At 47.3% G+C, this 15,833-nt stretch overlaps 1 protein-coding gene across 2 annotated transcripts in view; it reads right to left on the reverse strand.

The window, feature by feature from the left end:
• SLC35F3 (solute carrier family 35 member F3) overlaps window positions 1–15,833 on the reverse strand; it is a 189,173-nt gene that overhangs the window by 57,521 nt on the left and 115,819 nt on the right. Inside the window, exon 1 of one of the 2 annotated variants that reach the window (XM_069800734.1) lies at window positions 13,978–14,122. The exons of the other annotated variant lie outside the window; for it this stretch is intronic. Coding sequence (XP_069656835.1) covers window positions 13,978–14,053 — 76 coding nt within the window. The 5' untranslated portion in view covers window positions 14,054–14,122. Of the gene's footprint in view, window positions 1–13,977; window positions 14,123–15,833 lie in introns of those variants that run through there. 2 annotated transcript variants of the gene reach the window in all.

The raw sequence follows: 15,833 nt of genomic DNA on the forward strand, positions 1-15,833 counted from the left end.
CTCTAGGAACCTGTGACGTGCAGGGGGATCGGAGCTGGACACTACCCAAGGTATATTCTCACACCCTTGCATGCTGTGTGACTTCTTCTTCACCCAGTAATTACTACACAGAGAAATCAGTGGGAGACAGTTAGTTCCAACACAGTTACTTACCAGTTACAAACAGACCCAAGAACACACACAATGACTTCTGGCGGTGGTTTTCTGGATACACAATACTATTTGCCTCAGTAGCAGACTCCCAAACTCCTCAAAGTGTTTTTACGTCATTCCTGTCTACCACACTAGCTATGCATTATTTAGCTGTCCAGGCTTTTTGAGCTAAGCTGTTAAGAAACAGCTGAGGCATCATCCTGTGAAGAGAAGATGAAATGCCAAATCCACAAAGTGATTTAGATCTCTAATTGCCACTGTAGTTGTCTAAATCTGAAATGTTGATATTTATTCAGATACGTTGTTGCCCAGGCATTTTCTTCACTGTTGTTCAGGTTAAAAAGTGAGGTCTTAGGGACTCATCTGTCGCCTGGCAGATCACCTAGTAGCTAGTGCAGATTTCTCATGCCGTTGTCAATGATGACCTCTCCTTTCACATGTCATCCCGATAGCTGGTTTTAAGGAATTGTTAATATTTCATTTCAGAAGCCAGTAATCTCCACATATCGACCTTTCCAAAGGCCTACATCTCTGCTGCACAGATCAGTAATGAGAGCACGCACAGCCTAACTTCTGCATCAAGGGACACTCTCTCCTTCTCCAAATTAGCTTTAGCTTTGCCAAGGCTGCTTGCACCAGCTGTATCTTCCTCCCAATCCCACTAGAGCTCCTCAGATGCCAAAGAATCTGTTCCTGGGCATGCCTAAGCACCATGACTCCTAAGCAGGTTTGTGCCTCTCTTTCTTAACACCCTGCCAGGATTCAAAGACACATCGTTTTTTCATGTGACTCCATGGGACTCGCTTTGAGAAACCTGGTCTACCGGGGGCTGATGGGGCCCATCGGTCAGAGAAGGGGAAGAGCATCTTCGGTCACAGGCTTGCCAAGCTGGTGAAGAGGGCTTTAAACTAAAGTTGCCGGGGAAGGGGAACCTCAATCCGTCCCACTCCTACCAGTTTGATGCCAGTGCCAGCAACAGATGCCCAGAGCCTGAAGAGGGATCACAGGTCAGCAGGAAAGCACCCGAAGAGCAGCACAAAGGAATTCCAGCCACTCCAGCCCGTAAGTCAGCTTCATCAGGGGCTCAACTTAAATGCCTCTATGCAAACGCACGTAGCGTGGGGAATAAACAAGAGGAGTTCGAGACGTGCGCACACTTGCAGGGCTATGATCTTATTGGAATCATGGAGACGTGGTGGGATGGCTCCTGTGACTGGGGTGTTGGAATGGAAGGATACAGGCTCTTTAGGAAGGACAGGCACGGGAGACAAGGAGGGGGTGTCACCCTCTATGCAATGACCAGCTGGAGTGCATGGAGCTCCCAGCTGGGGATGGATGAAGAGCTGACTAAGAGCTTATGGGTCAGTATTAAAGGGAGGGCAGGGACAGGTGACATTATAGTGGGGGTCTGCTACAGGCCACCCGACCAGGACGACCAAGCAGATGAGGCCCTCTATAGACAGTTAGGAGCAGCCTCACGTTCACAAGCCCTGGTCCTCACGGGGGACTTCAACCACCCCGATACCTGTTGGAGGGACAACACAGCAGGGCATAAGCAATTCGGGAGGTTCCTGGAATGCGTTCATGACAACTTCCTTCTCCAAGTGACAAAGGAGCCAACGAGGAGAGGTGCTATGCTGGACCTTGTTCTCACCAACAAGGAAGGGTTGGTGGGGAACGTGAAGCTCAAGGGCAGCCTTGGCTGCAGTGACCATCAGACAGTAGAGTTCAAGATCCTTAGGGCAGCAAGGAGGGTGCACAGCAAGCTCACTACCCTGGACTTCAGGAGAGCAGACTTTGGCCTCTTCAGGGATCTGCTTGGTAGAGTACCAAGGGATACAGCCCTGGAGGGAAGAGGGGCCCAAGAAAGCTGGTTAATATTCAAGGATCACCTCCTCCAAGTTCAGGAGCGATGAATCCCAACAGAGAGGAAGCCAGGCAAAAACGCCAGGAGGCCCGCATGGATGAACGAGGAGCTCATGGACAAACTCAAACACAAAAAGGAAGCCTACAGAGGGTGGAAGCAAGGACAGGTAACCTGGGAGGAATACAGAGAAACTGTCTGAGATGCCAGAGGTCAGGTTAGGAAAGCTAAAGCCCTGATACAATTAAATCTGGCCAGGGACATCAAGGGCAACAAGAAAAGCTTCTATAAGTACGTTGGTGATAAAAGGAAGACTAGGGAACATGTGGGCCCTCTCTGGAAGGAAACAGGAGACCTGGTTACCCATGATATGGAGAAGGCTGAGGTACTCAATGACTTTTTTGCCTCAGTCTTCACTGGCAAGTGCTCTAGCCACACCATCCAAGTCACAGAAGGCAAAGGCAGGGACTGGGAGAATTAAGAACCACCCACTGTAGCAGAAGATCAGGCTCGAGACCATCTAAGGAAGCTGAAGGTGCACAAGTCCATGGGACCTGATGAGATGCATCCATGGGTTCTGAGGGAACTGGCGGATGAAGTGGATAAGCCACTATCCATCATATTTGAGAAGTCGTGGCAGTCCAGGGAAGTTCCAACTGACTGGAAAAGAGGAAACATAACCCCCATTTTTAAAAAGGGAAAAAAGGAAGACCCAAGGAACTACAGGCCAGTCAGTCTCAACTCTGTGCCCAGCAAGATCGTGGAGCAGATCCTCCTGGAAACTGCTGAGGCACATGGAAAATAAGGAGGTGACTGGTGACAGCCAACATGGCTTCACTAAGGGCAAATCGTATCTGACAAATTTGGTGGCCTTCTACAATGGGGTTACACCATTGGTGGATAAGGGAAAAGCAACTGATGTAATCTACCTGGATTTGTGCAAAGCATTTGACACTGTCCCGCACAACATCCTCGTCTCTAAATTGGAGAGACATGGATTTGACAGGCGGACAGCTTGGCGGATAAGGAATTGGCTGGATGGTCACACTTAAAGAGTTGCAGTCAACAGCTCAATATCCAAGTGGAGAGCAGCGATGAGTGGCATTCCTATAGGGTTGTTATTGGGACTGGCGCTGTTTAACATCTTTGTCGACAACATGGACAGTGGGATTGAGCACACTCTCAGCAAGTGTGCCGAGGACACCAAGCTGTGTGGTGCGGTCGACATGCTGGAGGGAAGGGATGTCATCCAGAGGGACCTTGACAGCCTTGAGAGGTGGGCCCATGCCAACATCATGAAGTGCAACAAGGCCACGTGCAAGGTCCTGCACATGGGTGGGGGCAATCCCAAGCACAAATACAGGCTGGGCGATGAGTGGACTGAGAGCAGCCCTGCGGAGAAGGACTTGGGGGTATTAGTGGATGAAAAACTGAGTATGAGCCAGCAATGTGAGCTCGCAGCCCAGAAAGCCAATCGCATCCTGGGCTGCATCAAAAGAATTGTGACCAGCAGGTGGAGGGAGGGGATTCTGTCCCTCTGCTCCGCTCTGGTGAGACCCCACCTGCAGTACTGCGTTCAGCTCTGGGGCCCTCAGCAGAAGAAAGACATGGACCTGTTGGAGCGGGTCCAGAGGAGGGCCATGAAGATGATCAGAGGGATGGAGCACCTCTCCTATGAGGACAGGCTGAGAGAGTTGAGGTTGTTCAGCCTGGAGAAGAGAAAGCTCCAGGGAGACCATATAACTGCCTTCCAATACCTAAAGGGGGTCACCAAGAAACCTGGAGAGGGACTTTCTACAAGGGCGTGTAGTGATAGGACAAGGGGTAATGGCTTTAAACTGAAAGAGGGTAGATTCAGATTAGATGTAAGGAAGAAATTCTTCACTGTGAGGGTGGTGAGGCACTGGGACAGGTTGCCCAGAGAGGCTGTGGATGCCCCATCCCTGGCAGTGTTCAAGGCCAGGTTGGATGGGGCTTTGAGCAACCTGCTCTAGTGGAAGGTGTCCCTGCCCATGGCAGGGGGGGTTGGAACTAGATGATCTTTAAGGTCCCTTCCAACCCAAACCATCCTGTGGTTCTATGATTTGAGAGTTTCTATCTCTCATTTTAAGAGTCATCTCCAAGAAATATTTCCATTCAGTATTTGAAGTAGTAACTGGAACAAGGCCTAGAGCCTCACTTTTTCTCCTCTGGGCAACCTCCTCACTTCATGCTTTCCCAATAAATAAGGATGTTTTCCATTCTGAGCAGACCAGGTTTGCTGATATCTGGGTTCCCCTGGCCTTGGAGGGCCTGTGGATTAGGGCACCCTCTTGGGCAGACGGGATCCCTGCTCCTTCAGGCACAGGGGGTGGAAGGCCGCTCTACACACTGAGCTCCTGAAGAGGAGCACACACTCCACCTCCACTTTTTGAAGGAAAGGGTTGGCTGCCAACTCAACGCTGAAACTGGCTGGTAAGTGCTAGAGAGAGTGAGCAATAGTGAGGAACGGGCACCTTAGCATGGCGTAAAGCACAGGTCTCTGCTCGGTGTTACCTACCGAGCAAGCTAGATGATTCCTCCTGCAGCCCCACCGGTGTCCCCTGACAGGGGTCAATAGGCACACTGATAGAGGAGATGCAGTTTCCTTTTCTAGGTTTTTAAGAGGCTTTGGACAAAATCCCATTCCAAAGGGCCTTACAGAAAACAAGCAGCCAGGGAAGGCGCTGGAATGGATAAAAGGCTCAGCACAAGACAGGAGACCAGTGAGGAGTAAATACAGCAGTGGGGAAGTAGCTGAAGCTCTTGCAGAGGTCTGCTGTGGGACCTGCCCTCTTCACCGTAACCGTAGGTAACCTGACCAAGAGGGCAAGCCGTGAGGTGACAAAGTTTCCTAACGACATGAAGTTAGGCAGGTCAGCAAGGGTAAGGGCCAGCTGTGAGGGATGACGGGCTACGTGACGGGGTCATAAATCGGCAGATGGAGAAGCGTGCTGATAAAAGAGGTGCAGGAGGGAGTAAACAGCCCACATGCTGCACACTCAGCAATAGGTTCTGGCCATTGCCACCAGGGATCCTGAGCCCTTCACAGGATGCTCCACAAAAAGGGCAACTCGGTGTTCAGGAGCAGCCAAAAAAGCAAAACAACTGCCAAAATTTACTGGGAACAAAGCAGAAAACAGAGAAAAAAGTTGTTTCCTACAGCGGGGGAAACTGCAGCTGTCAGCACACCCACACTGCGAGAGATGTATCTCAGGCTAGAAAATACACCTTCCTGATCAATTCCACCGAGCTGGAGACAGGACCAGACAGACCTTTGGTCGGGCCCCATATGGAGACTGTGCGTGTGATTTTTGAGGAAATTGCTCTTGGGTTCCTACGAGGAAGCTGTGAGTCCCCATGGGTGGCTGGCAGGTGGGACTGCAACACTTAGTGTTGCAATGACTTTGGGTTTGCGCACATTTCCCCAACTTTCCAACCATGGTCAGTGCTGAAGATCTAACAGACCAGTATTGTATTTTTTGATGAATACCAATTCATGTATCATAATGGAAAAATGACAAAACCCCATAAACCTTTACGAAATCAGTTTTTAAATGAGAATATTTGGGCAAAATGGCATTGCACATATGGATTTTTAGAGACTATTTGGGAAACTGTAAAAGTTTAAAGCACTTTCTTTAAATACTTTGCTTTTACAGTAACAGATAAAAATAATTTTACTTAATTTCATCATGGAATGGCATGACTAAATTAAGAATAAATCAATACAGCAGATAGTTTTAAAATGCACAGAGGTTATTTTAAAGAACAAAACCAGGGTATTAATCTATTAGGTCAGAAGGTCTGAATTTGCTTGAGGCTACAGAATAAGGGATGTATGTATCTGGAAATGGGGAAAACTGCATGAACACAGATTCAAAGCAAGACAAATGCATTCTGAGTTCAGGCCCTCTTTTGCTATTGGAATTCATAATATAAATTAACTAATTATACGAAGTAAAGTGTTACGATAATCTATGCAGGATATTCAAACTTATCTGATCATCTCACCTTAATTTCAGCAGGGTAGGAAATAGGTCTCTTGGCTCACTGGCAATCAAGATGATTCTCCTGTCCTCTTGTCTGTGGAAATCTGTCCCATATCACTGATATCACCAGGTCATCCATATATCTTAACTTGTACCAAATAGGCATAAGTTTCTTGTAACAGCTACTCCCAAATCCTGAAGTGTTACTCACAGACAGAGTGTTTTCTATCACTAACGGTTATCATATATTAATTCCTGTTTTATCCTGTGCTAAATATTATACCTTATCTTACTAAGAGCTGGAATTAAATAATCTGCACCTATTTGCTGAAGATGTGCTAAATTCTCGTCCTTAGCATACATATGCCTTTATTTCTCTGTCAAATACTCCAGCAAGGCTTCCTGCAAAATATATATTCTAATTCCTGTTAGTGATACAGAGAGAGCTGAAAAATTATCAACTCCATACTGCAGCAATTTGGACTTTAATCCATTTAGTTTATCTTCAGAGGCAACTTCTTAGAAATAATACTAAAAGTGCTGCATTTGAATGGCCCTCATTAAAATATGATATTCCACTTTGAATTTTGTGGGGTGAGGAGTTCCCTGAAATACTATCCTTTTCATTATTAATCAGAATTCATGACTAAAGTCCAGAGTGAAAATGGAAGATACTGCTTGCTTATTACAGTATCAACATTGTGGTGCTGGAAAGTAACAGCCATAAAAGCATGTAAAGAATAATCCTGATTATGAGATACATATTCTTGATAGTATGGAAAAAGAGAATTTTTTTCTTTTCATTATTCTGCATTCCCTTCTTGAATAAAAATTGGACTGCAGCTTACAGTGAGTTACCTGGTGAGGTCCCTGGGAGTTTTGCCATTTACTTTGAGGAGACCAGCACCGCTGTGGAAGCAGAACTTCCAGTAGAACAAAAATAAGCTATGACCAAAACTGTATTCTGGGCAAATTTTGATCAGAGTCTGTGCAAATTTTGATCAGAGTCTGTGCAAATTTCACCTCGAACAAAGGTTTGAGAGATGATTATCTGTGCTGGTGGAAAAAAATAAGACTGGATTCTCTGCAAGAAACTGCTGTATTAATTAGCCAGACGTTTGAGTGCCACACGCCTTTCCTGAGTAATAGTTTTATCTCCAACGGAATTCAGCTACTTGTGCTAATATAAATAGCACATTTATATCAGTACATATATACAGGTATTTATATTAAGAGGTAAGTAAATTCATGCTAACTGTGGAGGCTATGCTGGCTGCTTTTTATCAAAAATAAGATGATGTTCTTTCTCCCTTATGGAGCTTTCAAAAATTCAGAGCTGCTTGGCCTTCAAGTAAACACAGTTTTAGACAGAAGATTTTGCAATAGCCCATTGGGTTGTTGCATACCGAATTGTAACTCCAACTGATTGTTCTCTTAGAAGCTAAAGGGTTAACATGCTAAAGGGTTAACATGCTATTGAACCTCAAGCACAATGGGGTTTTTTAGGTCCTAAGTTCAGAACAAGGTAGTTGGAGCATCTGTTCTCTGTCAACCAATAACCAGATATTAGCATGGACTTGACGCGGACTTGAGCATGCTCACGGTGTTGGAGTGACGCACATATATTCAGAGAAGTCCCCACGTGATTTGCTGCTCAAGGACCTACGAGAAGAAAGAAGAGGATGCCTCCTCACCTCTCACCAGCAAGCTCAGCAAAAGCTGGGTGTCCTTTGATAACAAAGCTAGGTCTAGCTTTGTTATCAAAGCTTGTTGGCACCAAGGCCCTCAGTATAACTCCGAGCAAAAATATGTTACATGCAAAAATTGTAGTTTCTATTTTCTCTCTGATACTTGCCTCTTCCTCTTTTCAGCGAGAAAGGCTTTTGCAACCCACTATTCCTCCCTTGTTTCAATCAGCTACAGAAGACAGACTCATGCCTTTCTCAGCCATAAATACAATACTATCCTTGCTGAGACTTGCACTAGGGAATTTGAGGTGAGTATGGAAAAGGCATTTCTAGATCATACTTCCTCACTTCTGTATTTTCCATGGTTGAATTACAAGGCTTAGGGGGCTTATGGTTCTTCTTTTTTTTTTTTGAGGGGGTGTTTTTTGAGGAGGTTTTTGGCCAGAAATAGCGATACTGAGCAAAATGTATACCTATTACTTCAAGAGCAGTCAACATATAACTTTTGTATAACCAAATTCATGCCTCGAGTAGGACTCACAAAATTTCCAGGCTAGTTACCCCTGCATTATGCCTAGGTAGAGTGGATGCAAGTTCCTGGAACTGGGCAGTTAACATCGGAGGTGGTACCTGGCTTCTCCAATACACGGTGCTTACACGTTTGGTGGGCAGCTCTGCCTAAAAGCAAGCCGTCTCTGCATTGCTAAAAGCACCTTGTTTCCTGTTGCCTTTGATCTTATGCTGCAGTGGCTGTCAGCAAAACTCAGTGAAGACGACAAAGTAAAGCTACTTTTTTATTGGCTAAATTCCTGCTTCCGCAGGATGCTATCCAGGTCTGCAGTGGCATCCCATGGTTTATAATTAACAAAGATTAACTGGGCTGTGGACTAAAGGTTGGTGATAGTACTCCAGCCAAGTGGAGGGAACTGCTTAGTATATAAGTGAATGTGCTGTGCCCAGTATAATGTGCTAGCAAAGCTACAACATAAATAATGCTATATATGAGGCTTATAACTGGGAAATTGCTGGGGAATACATGTTGAGCTATCACAGCCTTTTATGTTGAACCACTAGTCTTTTCTGAACTCTGGCTCTCATACTGAACTGCTTCTATGCTACAAATCCTACTGTTTACAACTGTCAGCCATTAGGAAAGAGGGGCAAAATTTCTTTTACAAGAATTATAAAATGAAAATAGGAGACAATGAATGACGTATTCTGGTGACATAATATTTATTTTTTACTAGTTCTTGTTCCAACTTCTCATGGGAGAAATCTATAATTAAATAGACAGATTAGTAATCTGCTTATTTTTTGAGAGCAAATGCCTAAATTGATTCAAGATGATTAGAAAACACACCTTGCTTCATTTAGGGATAAGTGGGTGAAATGTAATGGCCTGTGATCTACAGAAGGTCTGAGAAGATGATCCAATGGTTGCTGTTATTCTTAAGTTCTGTCACTGTAAATGAAACTATTGTTTGTCCATAGTGTGTACATATCAGCTCATTTCAGCCACTAAAGTAAGTCAGCTTGGATAAATCTTTAATAACTTCTGTTTCTGCTTCGTGATGCATTAAAGCTCCTGCTCCGGGATTAGTTTAGTAACATCAAAATGGTCTCATTTCATTTTTCTATCATTTGGGGAGGGGACATACAGTGCAGAAGTAATGAGTCACCTCTAAACCTATAGCTTATGATGGTATACAAAATAACCAGTGGGACACGATCAAAGATGAGCTGGCAGGAATCCCCAGTGAGTAAGCCTAGCACAGCTAAGAGCGGCTCGTTTTGAGGCTGTTTAAAGCCTAAGAAAGCATGATGCCGTTTGGGAAGGGAGCCAGGTGTTATGCAACAAGAAACTCCTCACGCCTTTGGAACAAGCTCTTGGATATCTGCTCAAATACGCTGTTGTGTTAGCTGAAAATACTGCAAGGAATAGGAAAATTGGGCAAAAGTTGCCCTGGGGCAAAGCCAGAGTGCAATTACTGCCTATGCGCACTTAACACTCAGTACCCATAGTCAACATGGAAGAGGGTACTGCTTTTCCATCAGGGAGTAAGTCACACATTGACTTTACCCTGCAACAACAGAGCGCATGCTGGCAGGTACCATGGAGAAGCAGACACACAGCAAATTTACACCCCCATTCATTCCTGTAGCTGCACGCAAACTTGTTACCGTTACCTTCACCCCTAGATCATTCACTCCATCCCAGCTCCGGTCAGGAGCAAGCAAAAGCTGCTGCCACAACTATGGAGCAAGCACAAAGTGGGTTTGATGGTCTCTGCCCCGATCGTGAATGTTCGCATTGAAGACTGTCTTCTGTGCAGAAAGACAGCCTGACCAAAAGCGAACACTTTGCAAGTTAATTACTCCACGCAGAAGCCAGCACGCATTCCTCCCGAAGGCCTCGTCAGTGGGGAAGCACACACAAACCCAACAATCCCTGGCTGAGCCACCAAACTGCCGGCCTCTCCTGCTCTCCAGCTGCTTCTGTTTTCCAGAATGCATGAGCACTGCATATTTCTGTAATGTACAGCTCTCATCTAAAAAAGACCAGTGGGCACAATTCTTGCTTCTACAGATGCTAACTCCTGGGTGAGATTTTCACAGAGTCTGCCCTAGCGCTCAAAGTACAAACAAGCATTGCCTGACTACCAAAACCTTTAGATGCCACCAGCAGAACACTGCTACTAGTTACACAGTATTTATCCAAGATACATTTATGCAGCATTTGAGCTTATTTCCCCCAAAGGAAGTTTTAGTAGGAACCTGAAGTCGCTGATTTCAGTAAAAGAAGTCTTCTCCCACCCCTACTGAATCCATTCGTGGCAGTACCCTCCCCTCCCATGGCCAGAAAACATGTGTGGGAAGTTTGGGGGATCCATTCCTATCTACTGTAGGTCTTTTCTTGCCTGATCTGTGAAAAGATGTGCTGCTTGTTTTGAGACGAGTTGCTTCATTCTGCAGTTTCTCGGCTGCTCCATCTGCAAAATGAGGATAATAAGAATCGCATCTCTTAAGGAAGCAGACTGCCACTCATGCAAGTTTTTGCTGTGCTTGGGATCTTCAGTTTGTGCTTGCTAAAGAAGTGAAAAAGATTTATTATTAAAGTGATTACAGTGTTGATATGCTTGTGATGAATTCCCTGCAGGCATGCAAATATATTAAAGGCCAAATTCATTTCTCATTTGTACTTGTACAAATTCCCTGCAACTCCAGTAATGCAGACAAGGCTACTCCTACATGCTGAGCATGTGGCAGAATCTGGTTCCACAGCAACTCAGTTTAGACATTTATGTGTAATAATTGAAAGCAGAGAGGTATCATTTGCCTTATAAGCAACTTTGAATATCACCAGTCACTCTTCCCAACAGAACAGTGCAGAGGAAATGTGCTATATGGGGAGGCTGCAATACCATTTCCTCAGTGCTGGAAGCCTGGGAATAAGTAGCTCTAAGTAGGGGCTAATTAAGTGGAGGATGGGTTTTCTCTGGCAAGGTGATTGTCCTGCAGCTCCTCATGAAAGTTGATGTTACCTGTTTCTGGAAGATCCCAAGATGCAAAGCAGGGATGAAAATATTTACCTCCTCAAGGAAGGGAAGTCACGTCCTCAAACTACACTGTGCTTTCACGTACAAATAGGGTGAAACTAGAAAACTGGCCGGTGTGAGAGGAATGGCCACTGTGGTATGGATGGAAACTGGTGAGAAAAACAACAACAGAAAGATGAACAAGCACAAATCAGGCACCGAGCCTACATCTCTCAAAATATGTGTGCAATGGTACCAGGCACAGAAAACACATGGTACGGTTACTGCCACCCTGAGTGATGCATGTAGATACAGTTGTCTTGAAAAGTGCTGGTATAGCAGGCTCAGAGCATACTGATGATTCAGTCTCTGAAATAATTCGAAATGGCAGTCACGCTCCTGAAGGCGCACAAAGTCCTTATCTCCCTTTTAAAGCAAAGAAGCTACTGCACCGACAGGAAAATAGAGGGAATGCTGGAAGGCTTTACAGCAATGCATATCAATGAAAGGCTCCTCTTGGCTAACTATCCTAGAGTGAAACATATTCCTAGTGATTCTGCCAGAGATCCTTGAAATGCTTTGATGGTGGTTGATAGGGGAGAAAATAATCATAACTACAAAGCAGAGGAAAGTTTTTGCTGTCTTGCTCTTGCAGCGTTGGCTACACCTTTACAAGGGACCTGGGCTACCAGAGAACTTTAAGGTGGCAAATCTTTGCCAGAAGTACGGCAGCTGGACCAAGGGAAGCAAGCAGTCCACAGTAAGCCCACTGCCTCACTTTATTTTTGCCTATAACTACATCTTGGCTTCTTCGTATAGCTCTAAACACCAGCTGGCAAAATTAGTTAATATTAGTCTGAAAGGAAGTGTTGTCGATGGATTTGGAAAAAGCAGCTCTCAAACAAAGCCAGTCTGTTTCATTAAAAGGAAGCAATCAGCAAAGGAAACTCTCACCTGCCTCTGTACAACCTCTGGGCCCTATCATACACCACCAGGGCAATTTAGATTTTGCCACTGATGATAAAGGAAAAAAGAATCTGAAGTAAAGAAGGAAAAGTCCAACTAGGTCAACAAAGTGCCTGATGAGTGGCAATAGGGTATCTTGAGAGCTGGTATGCAGAGCAGACATGGAAATGCTTGAAAGGATTCAATTTTACAGCACAGGGAAAGATTGCGCTGCTTCTGTTTCTATATAAGGTAGGTAATAAACTGTATCTGAACTGGTAGAAGAGGAATGAGATGACCCACATTTCAAAGCTGGAACCTGGTGGGTTATTATTATTTATGACTCATAAAGCATGTGCAGTGCACCAAAAGAAAGGGAGACGTGCTCCCTGCCCAGAGGAGCCTTCAATGCGAACTTTGAGAGTAACATTCCACTGTACACGGGGCTAACTCTAAGGGCTTTTTAAAATTCTAATTACAGTGTAATGAAGATCAGGCCTGCTCAGCTTTTGGTCATAAAACTGAGATCCTTTCTCCTATCTCTACAGCAGGTGGTTTTTATGTTGGGTGAATGCAACAGCTGTATTCTCCATAAACTGAAATAACGACATTCAGGTACTGCTGATTTTCCACTTTTACTTGCTGATTTTAGTTCCATTCCCCCTCTTGGCCATTTTCTCACTTTCTCCTCCACAGAGGTAGTGCTACCAATTTTTCTTTTCCTTTCTTTGTTCCTCAGTTTTCCAGTATTACCTTTTTTCTTCTTCATGACCTTTCTATGGAGTCTCACATTCGTGTTTTACCTCTTACTGTTCAATCATTCCCTTTTCCAGTTTTCTTCCTCTTTGCCTCATCTTGCTCGACCCTTTCTGCCTTTCCACCCTCCATTGCTCCCAGCCAACCTTCTTCCTCTCAGCAACCCCATTCTCTCAACCAACTACCACATCCTCCAGTGGATCCCCCAAACCAGTGGCTTCCTCTTTGCCCTTCCTTCAGGAACCGAGCTCCGTATCCACCCTTCAGATGGGCTCCTCTTCCTGACCCGCACCCTCCTCCTGCCTCCACATCACCACCCTCCATCTAACCTGCTCTGCCTCTCTAGGACATGGCCTACAGGTTTCCACCCAAAATCCCAGCTCCTCGCCCCAGACCTCCGCGCTAGCTACGCCCAGAGCTTCAGAGCTCTCTGGAAAACCCTCCTGAGCACACAGCTGCCCTTTCCAAGGTCCCTAGCCGTGATCCCTGAAAGTCTCCAAAGGTTCCTAGCCGTGATCCCCGAAAGTCTCCAAAGGTCCCTGAACGTCTGCCAACCCCCCGCCGCTGTCGGGCTCCTAACGTCCCTCCCGGCCACCGCTCCCATACAGCTGGATTAACAACTAGAGGCGAGGACGGATGGTTGGGACGCAGGGCTGTGTTCCTCCCGTCGGGGGTCAAATCTGTCCAGCACCCTCCCTTCTGCCGGGGGTCCCACCCGGCAGGTATTTAGCCCTTAGGGGCTTTGGGGGCCACTCCCGGGCTCCGAGGGGAGCTCTAGGAGAGGAGCTCTGCCTCTGGAGCGTGGGGAGAGGAAAAGAACCGGGGCAGGGGAGGGCGCCGGCGATGCCCGGCGGCGGGGGAGCTGCGCGACCCGTGGGCGGGCGGCGGGGACCCCCGCCGCCCGCCCACGGGTCGCGCAGCTCCCCCGCCGCCGGGCATCACCCCGGAGCATCCCCCGTAGCGGTCCCCGGGATGCCCCCCCCCCCCCCGTCCCCGTAACTCCCGTTCGCAGCGTCGTCGTTTACCTTCCACTTTGGTGAGGGTGAGGACGGGGCTGTTGCAAGCGCTGAGGGGGGCCACCCTGGCCGAATGCTTCTTCATGGCGAACCCGTCGCCCGGCGGCAGCTCCCCCGCCGACCCCGTGCCTACATCCTGGCGTCGCCGGAGCACCCCCCCCCCCCTTTACCTCGGCGGCGCTTCCCCCCCCCCCCCCCCCGCTACGGCTCCCGGCCCGCCGCCCTCTGCCGCAGCACCGGGCGGCGGCGGCGGCGGCGGGGGCTGGGGCTCGCCCGCCCGCTCGGGGCTGCTGCAAACCCGACGTCACCGGCACGGCTCCCCCCCGCCCGCCCCCAGGGCTCCCGGGGCCGCCCCCCGGGTCGGAGGAGGCGGAGAAGGGCGGGTTGGCGCCCGGACGCCGCGGCGATGGGCGCTACCGAGCTTCCCCCCCCGCCGCCAACCCCGGGGCGGTCCGGCCACGGAGCCCGCTCCGGGGCCGCGGGCGCCTTTCCCGGGCAGCGCTCCGGTAAAGCGCGCAGGGAAGCCGGCCCGTAATGCGGCTGCGGACACCGTTCCCCCGCTGGTGGGCCAGGGCTTCCCGGAGCCAGCCGGGCTCCCGGCCCCGGCGATTTCTGCTGGCGCTGGGCTACCGCCCCGCAGGGAACGGGCTCCCGGCTTTGCGGGCTCTGCTTAGTTCCCCTCTGGCTGTCTTACGGGAGAGGGTAATTTACGCTCTCCAAACCGGCTTTTTTTTTTCTGCGCCCGCATTGTATCCCTCCTTTATCCTCCTTCAGATCCAGTCACTGTTCTGCGTCAATTTTCATCCGTGCCTTTAGTAATTTCTACCATCCCTTCCACAGCCTTTCTGTTCCTGCTGTGTCCTTTCTAAGAGGGAGACCAAAATTAGACGCAGCCGTCAAGATGAGGATACACCATTGATTTATCAATAATATTCCAATACTTGCAGTAGCATACTCCACAGCTTTCTTAACACAGCTTACCAACTTCTTTTCAAGGTATGAAACAAAATATCCTCCATACCTACAGACAAGTTAGATAAAATAGGGTATTTCACAACTGGATGCTGCTCGTATGTAGCAACTTTTGATGGTGGTCCCCCCCCCCCCCCAATAATGTTAAGACCCCCAGTCATGACATACAACAACGTGCGGTAGATTTACCCTTCTGCCGATATGCAAAAGCCTAACCGGTATTAATTAACACGACTTAATGCAAGTGGGTCCAGGAGAGAACAGGTTCTAATGAATGAATACGAAACATGTAAAAAAGATTGCATTGCTGTAAGCAAAGAATCAGCTTTCACAGATGCTGGGCACGGTGAGCTCAGCACCCTTTACTCCTACTGATTTCTTCTGTGGATAAGAAAATACTGAGTATGTTTACCAGGTTCCAATACGAGCTGCGTCAGCAGACAAAGACGCAAATACTCAATGTTTCTTAAGATTTGGTCAAATTAAAATGAGTGTACTTTGCAAACAAGACCGGGCAGCCATCAATACTCCACAAACATTCCAAAGTATCTGTTAATTATATAAATACTAGGTATTGAAAAGCAGCCCCAACAGACTGTTTAACAACCCGTGGGAAAACACCACCTTACTTGTGCCAGCCAGACAGCTCTTTATATTTAAGAGGCGAGCTCTCTTGGTGGGTCAGATCCGTACTATTAGTTTGCAAAGGTCTCATCTGGTGATCCGCAGTCTGATGAAGCTCAGGGGTGGTCTGCATTTCCTATGACTCTTGTGTGTCAGCCTTTGGGACGAGCTTTATAAAAGAAATCATTAGGCTTCTTTCAAAGTGATCCTTCTGGAGAGTATATTCATGTGCTCAGTGCTAAGACCACAAAAGCTCGCCTTGGTCAAAT

The sequence above is a fragment of the Haliaeetus albicilla genome, chromosome 13, assembly GCF_947461875.1.
Source record: "Haliaeetus albicilla chromosome 13, bHalAlb1.1, whole genome shotgun sequence".
Classification (NCBI taxonomy): Eukaryota; Metazoa; Chordata; class Aves; order Accipitriformes; family Accipitridae; genus Haliaeetus; species Haliaeetus albicilla.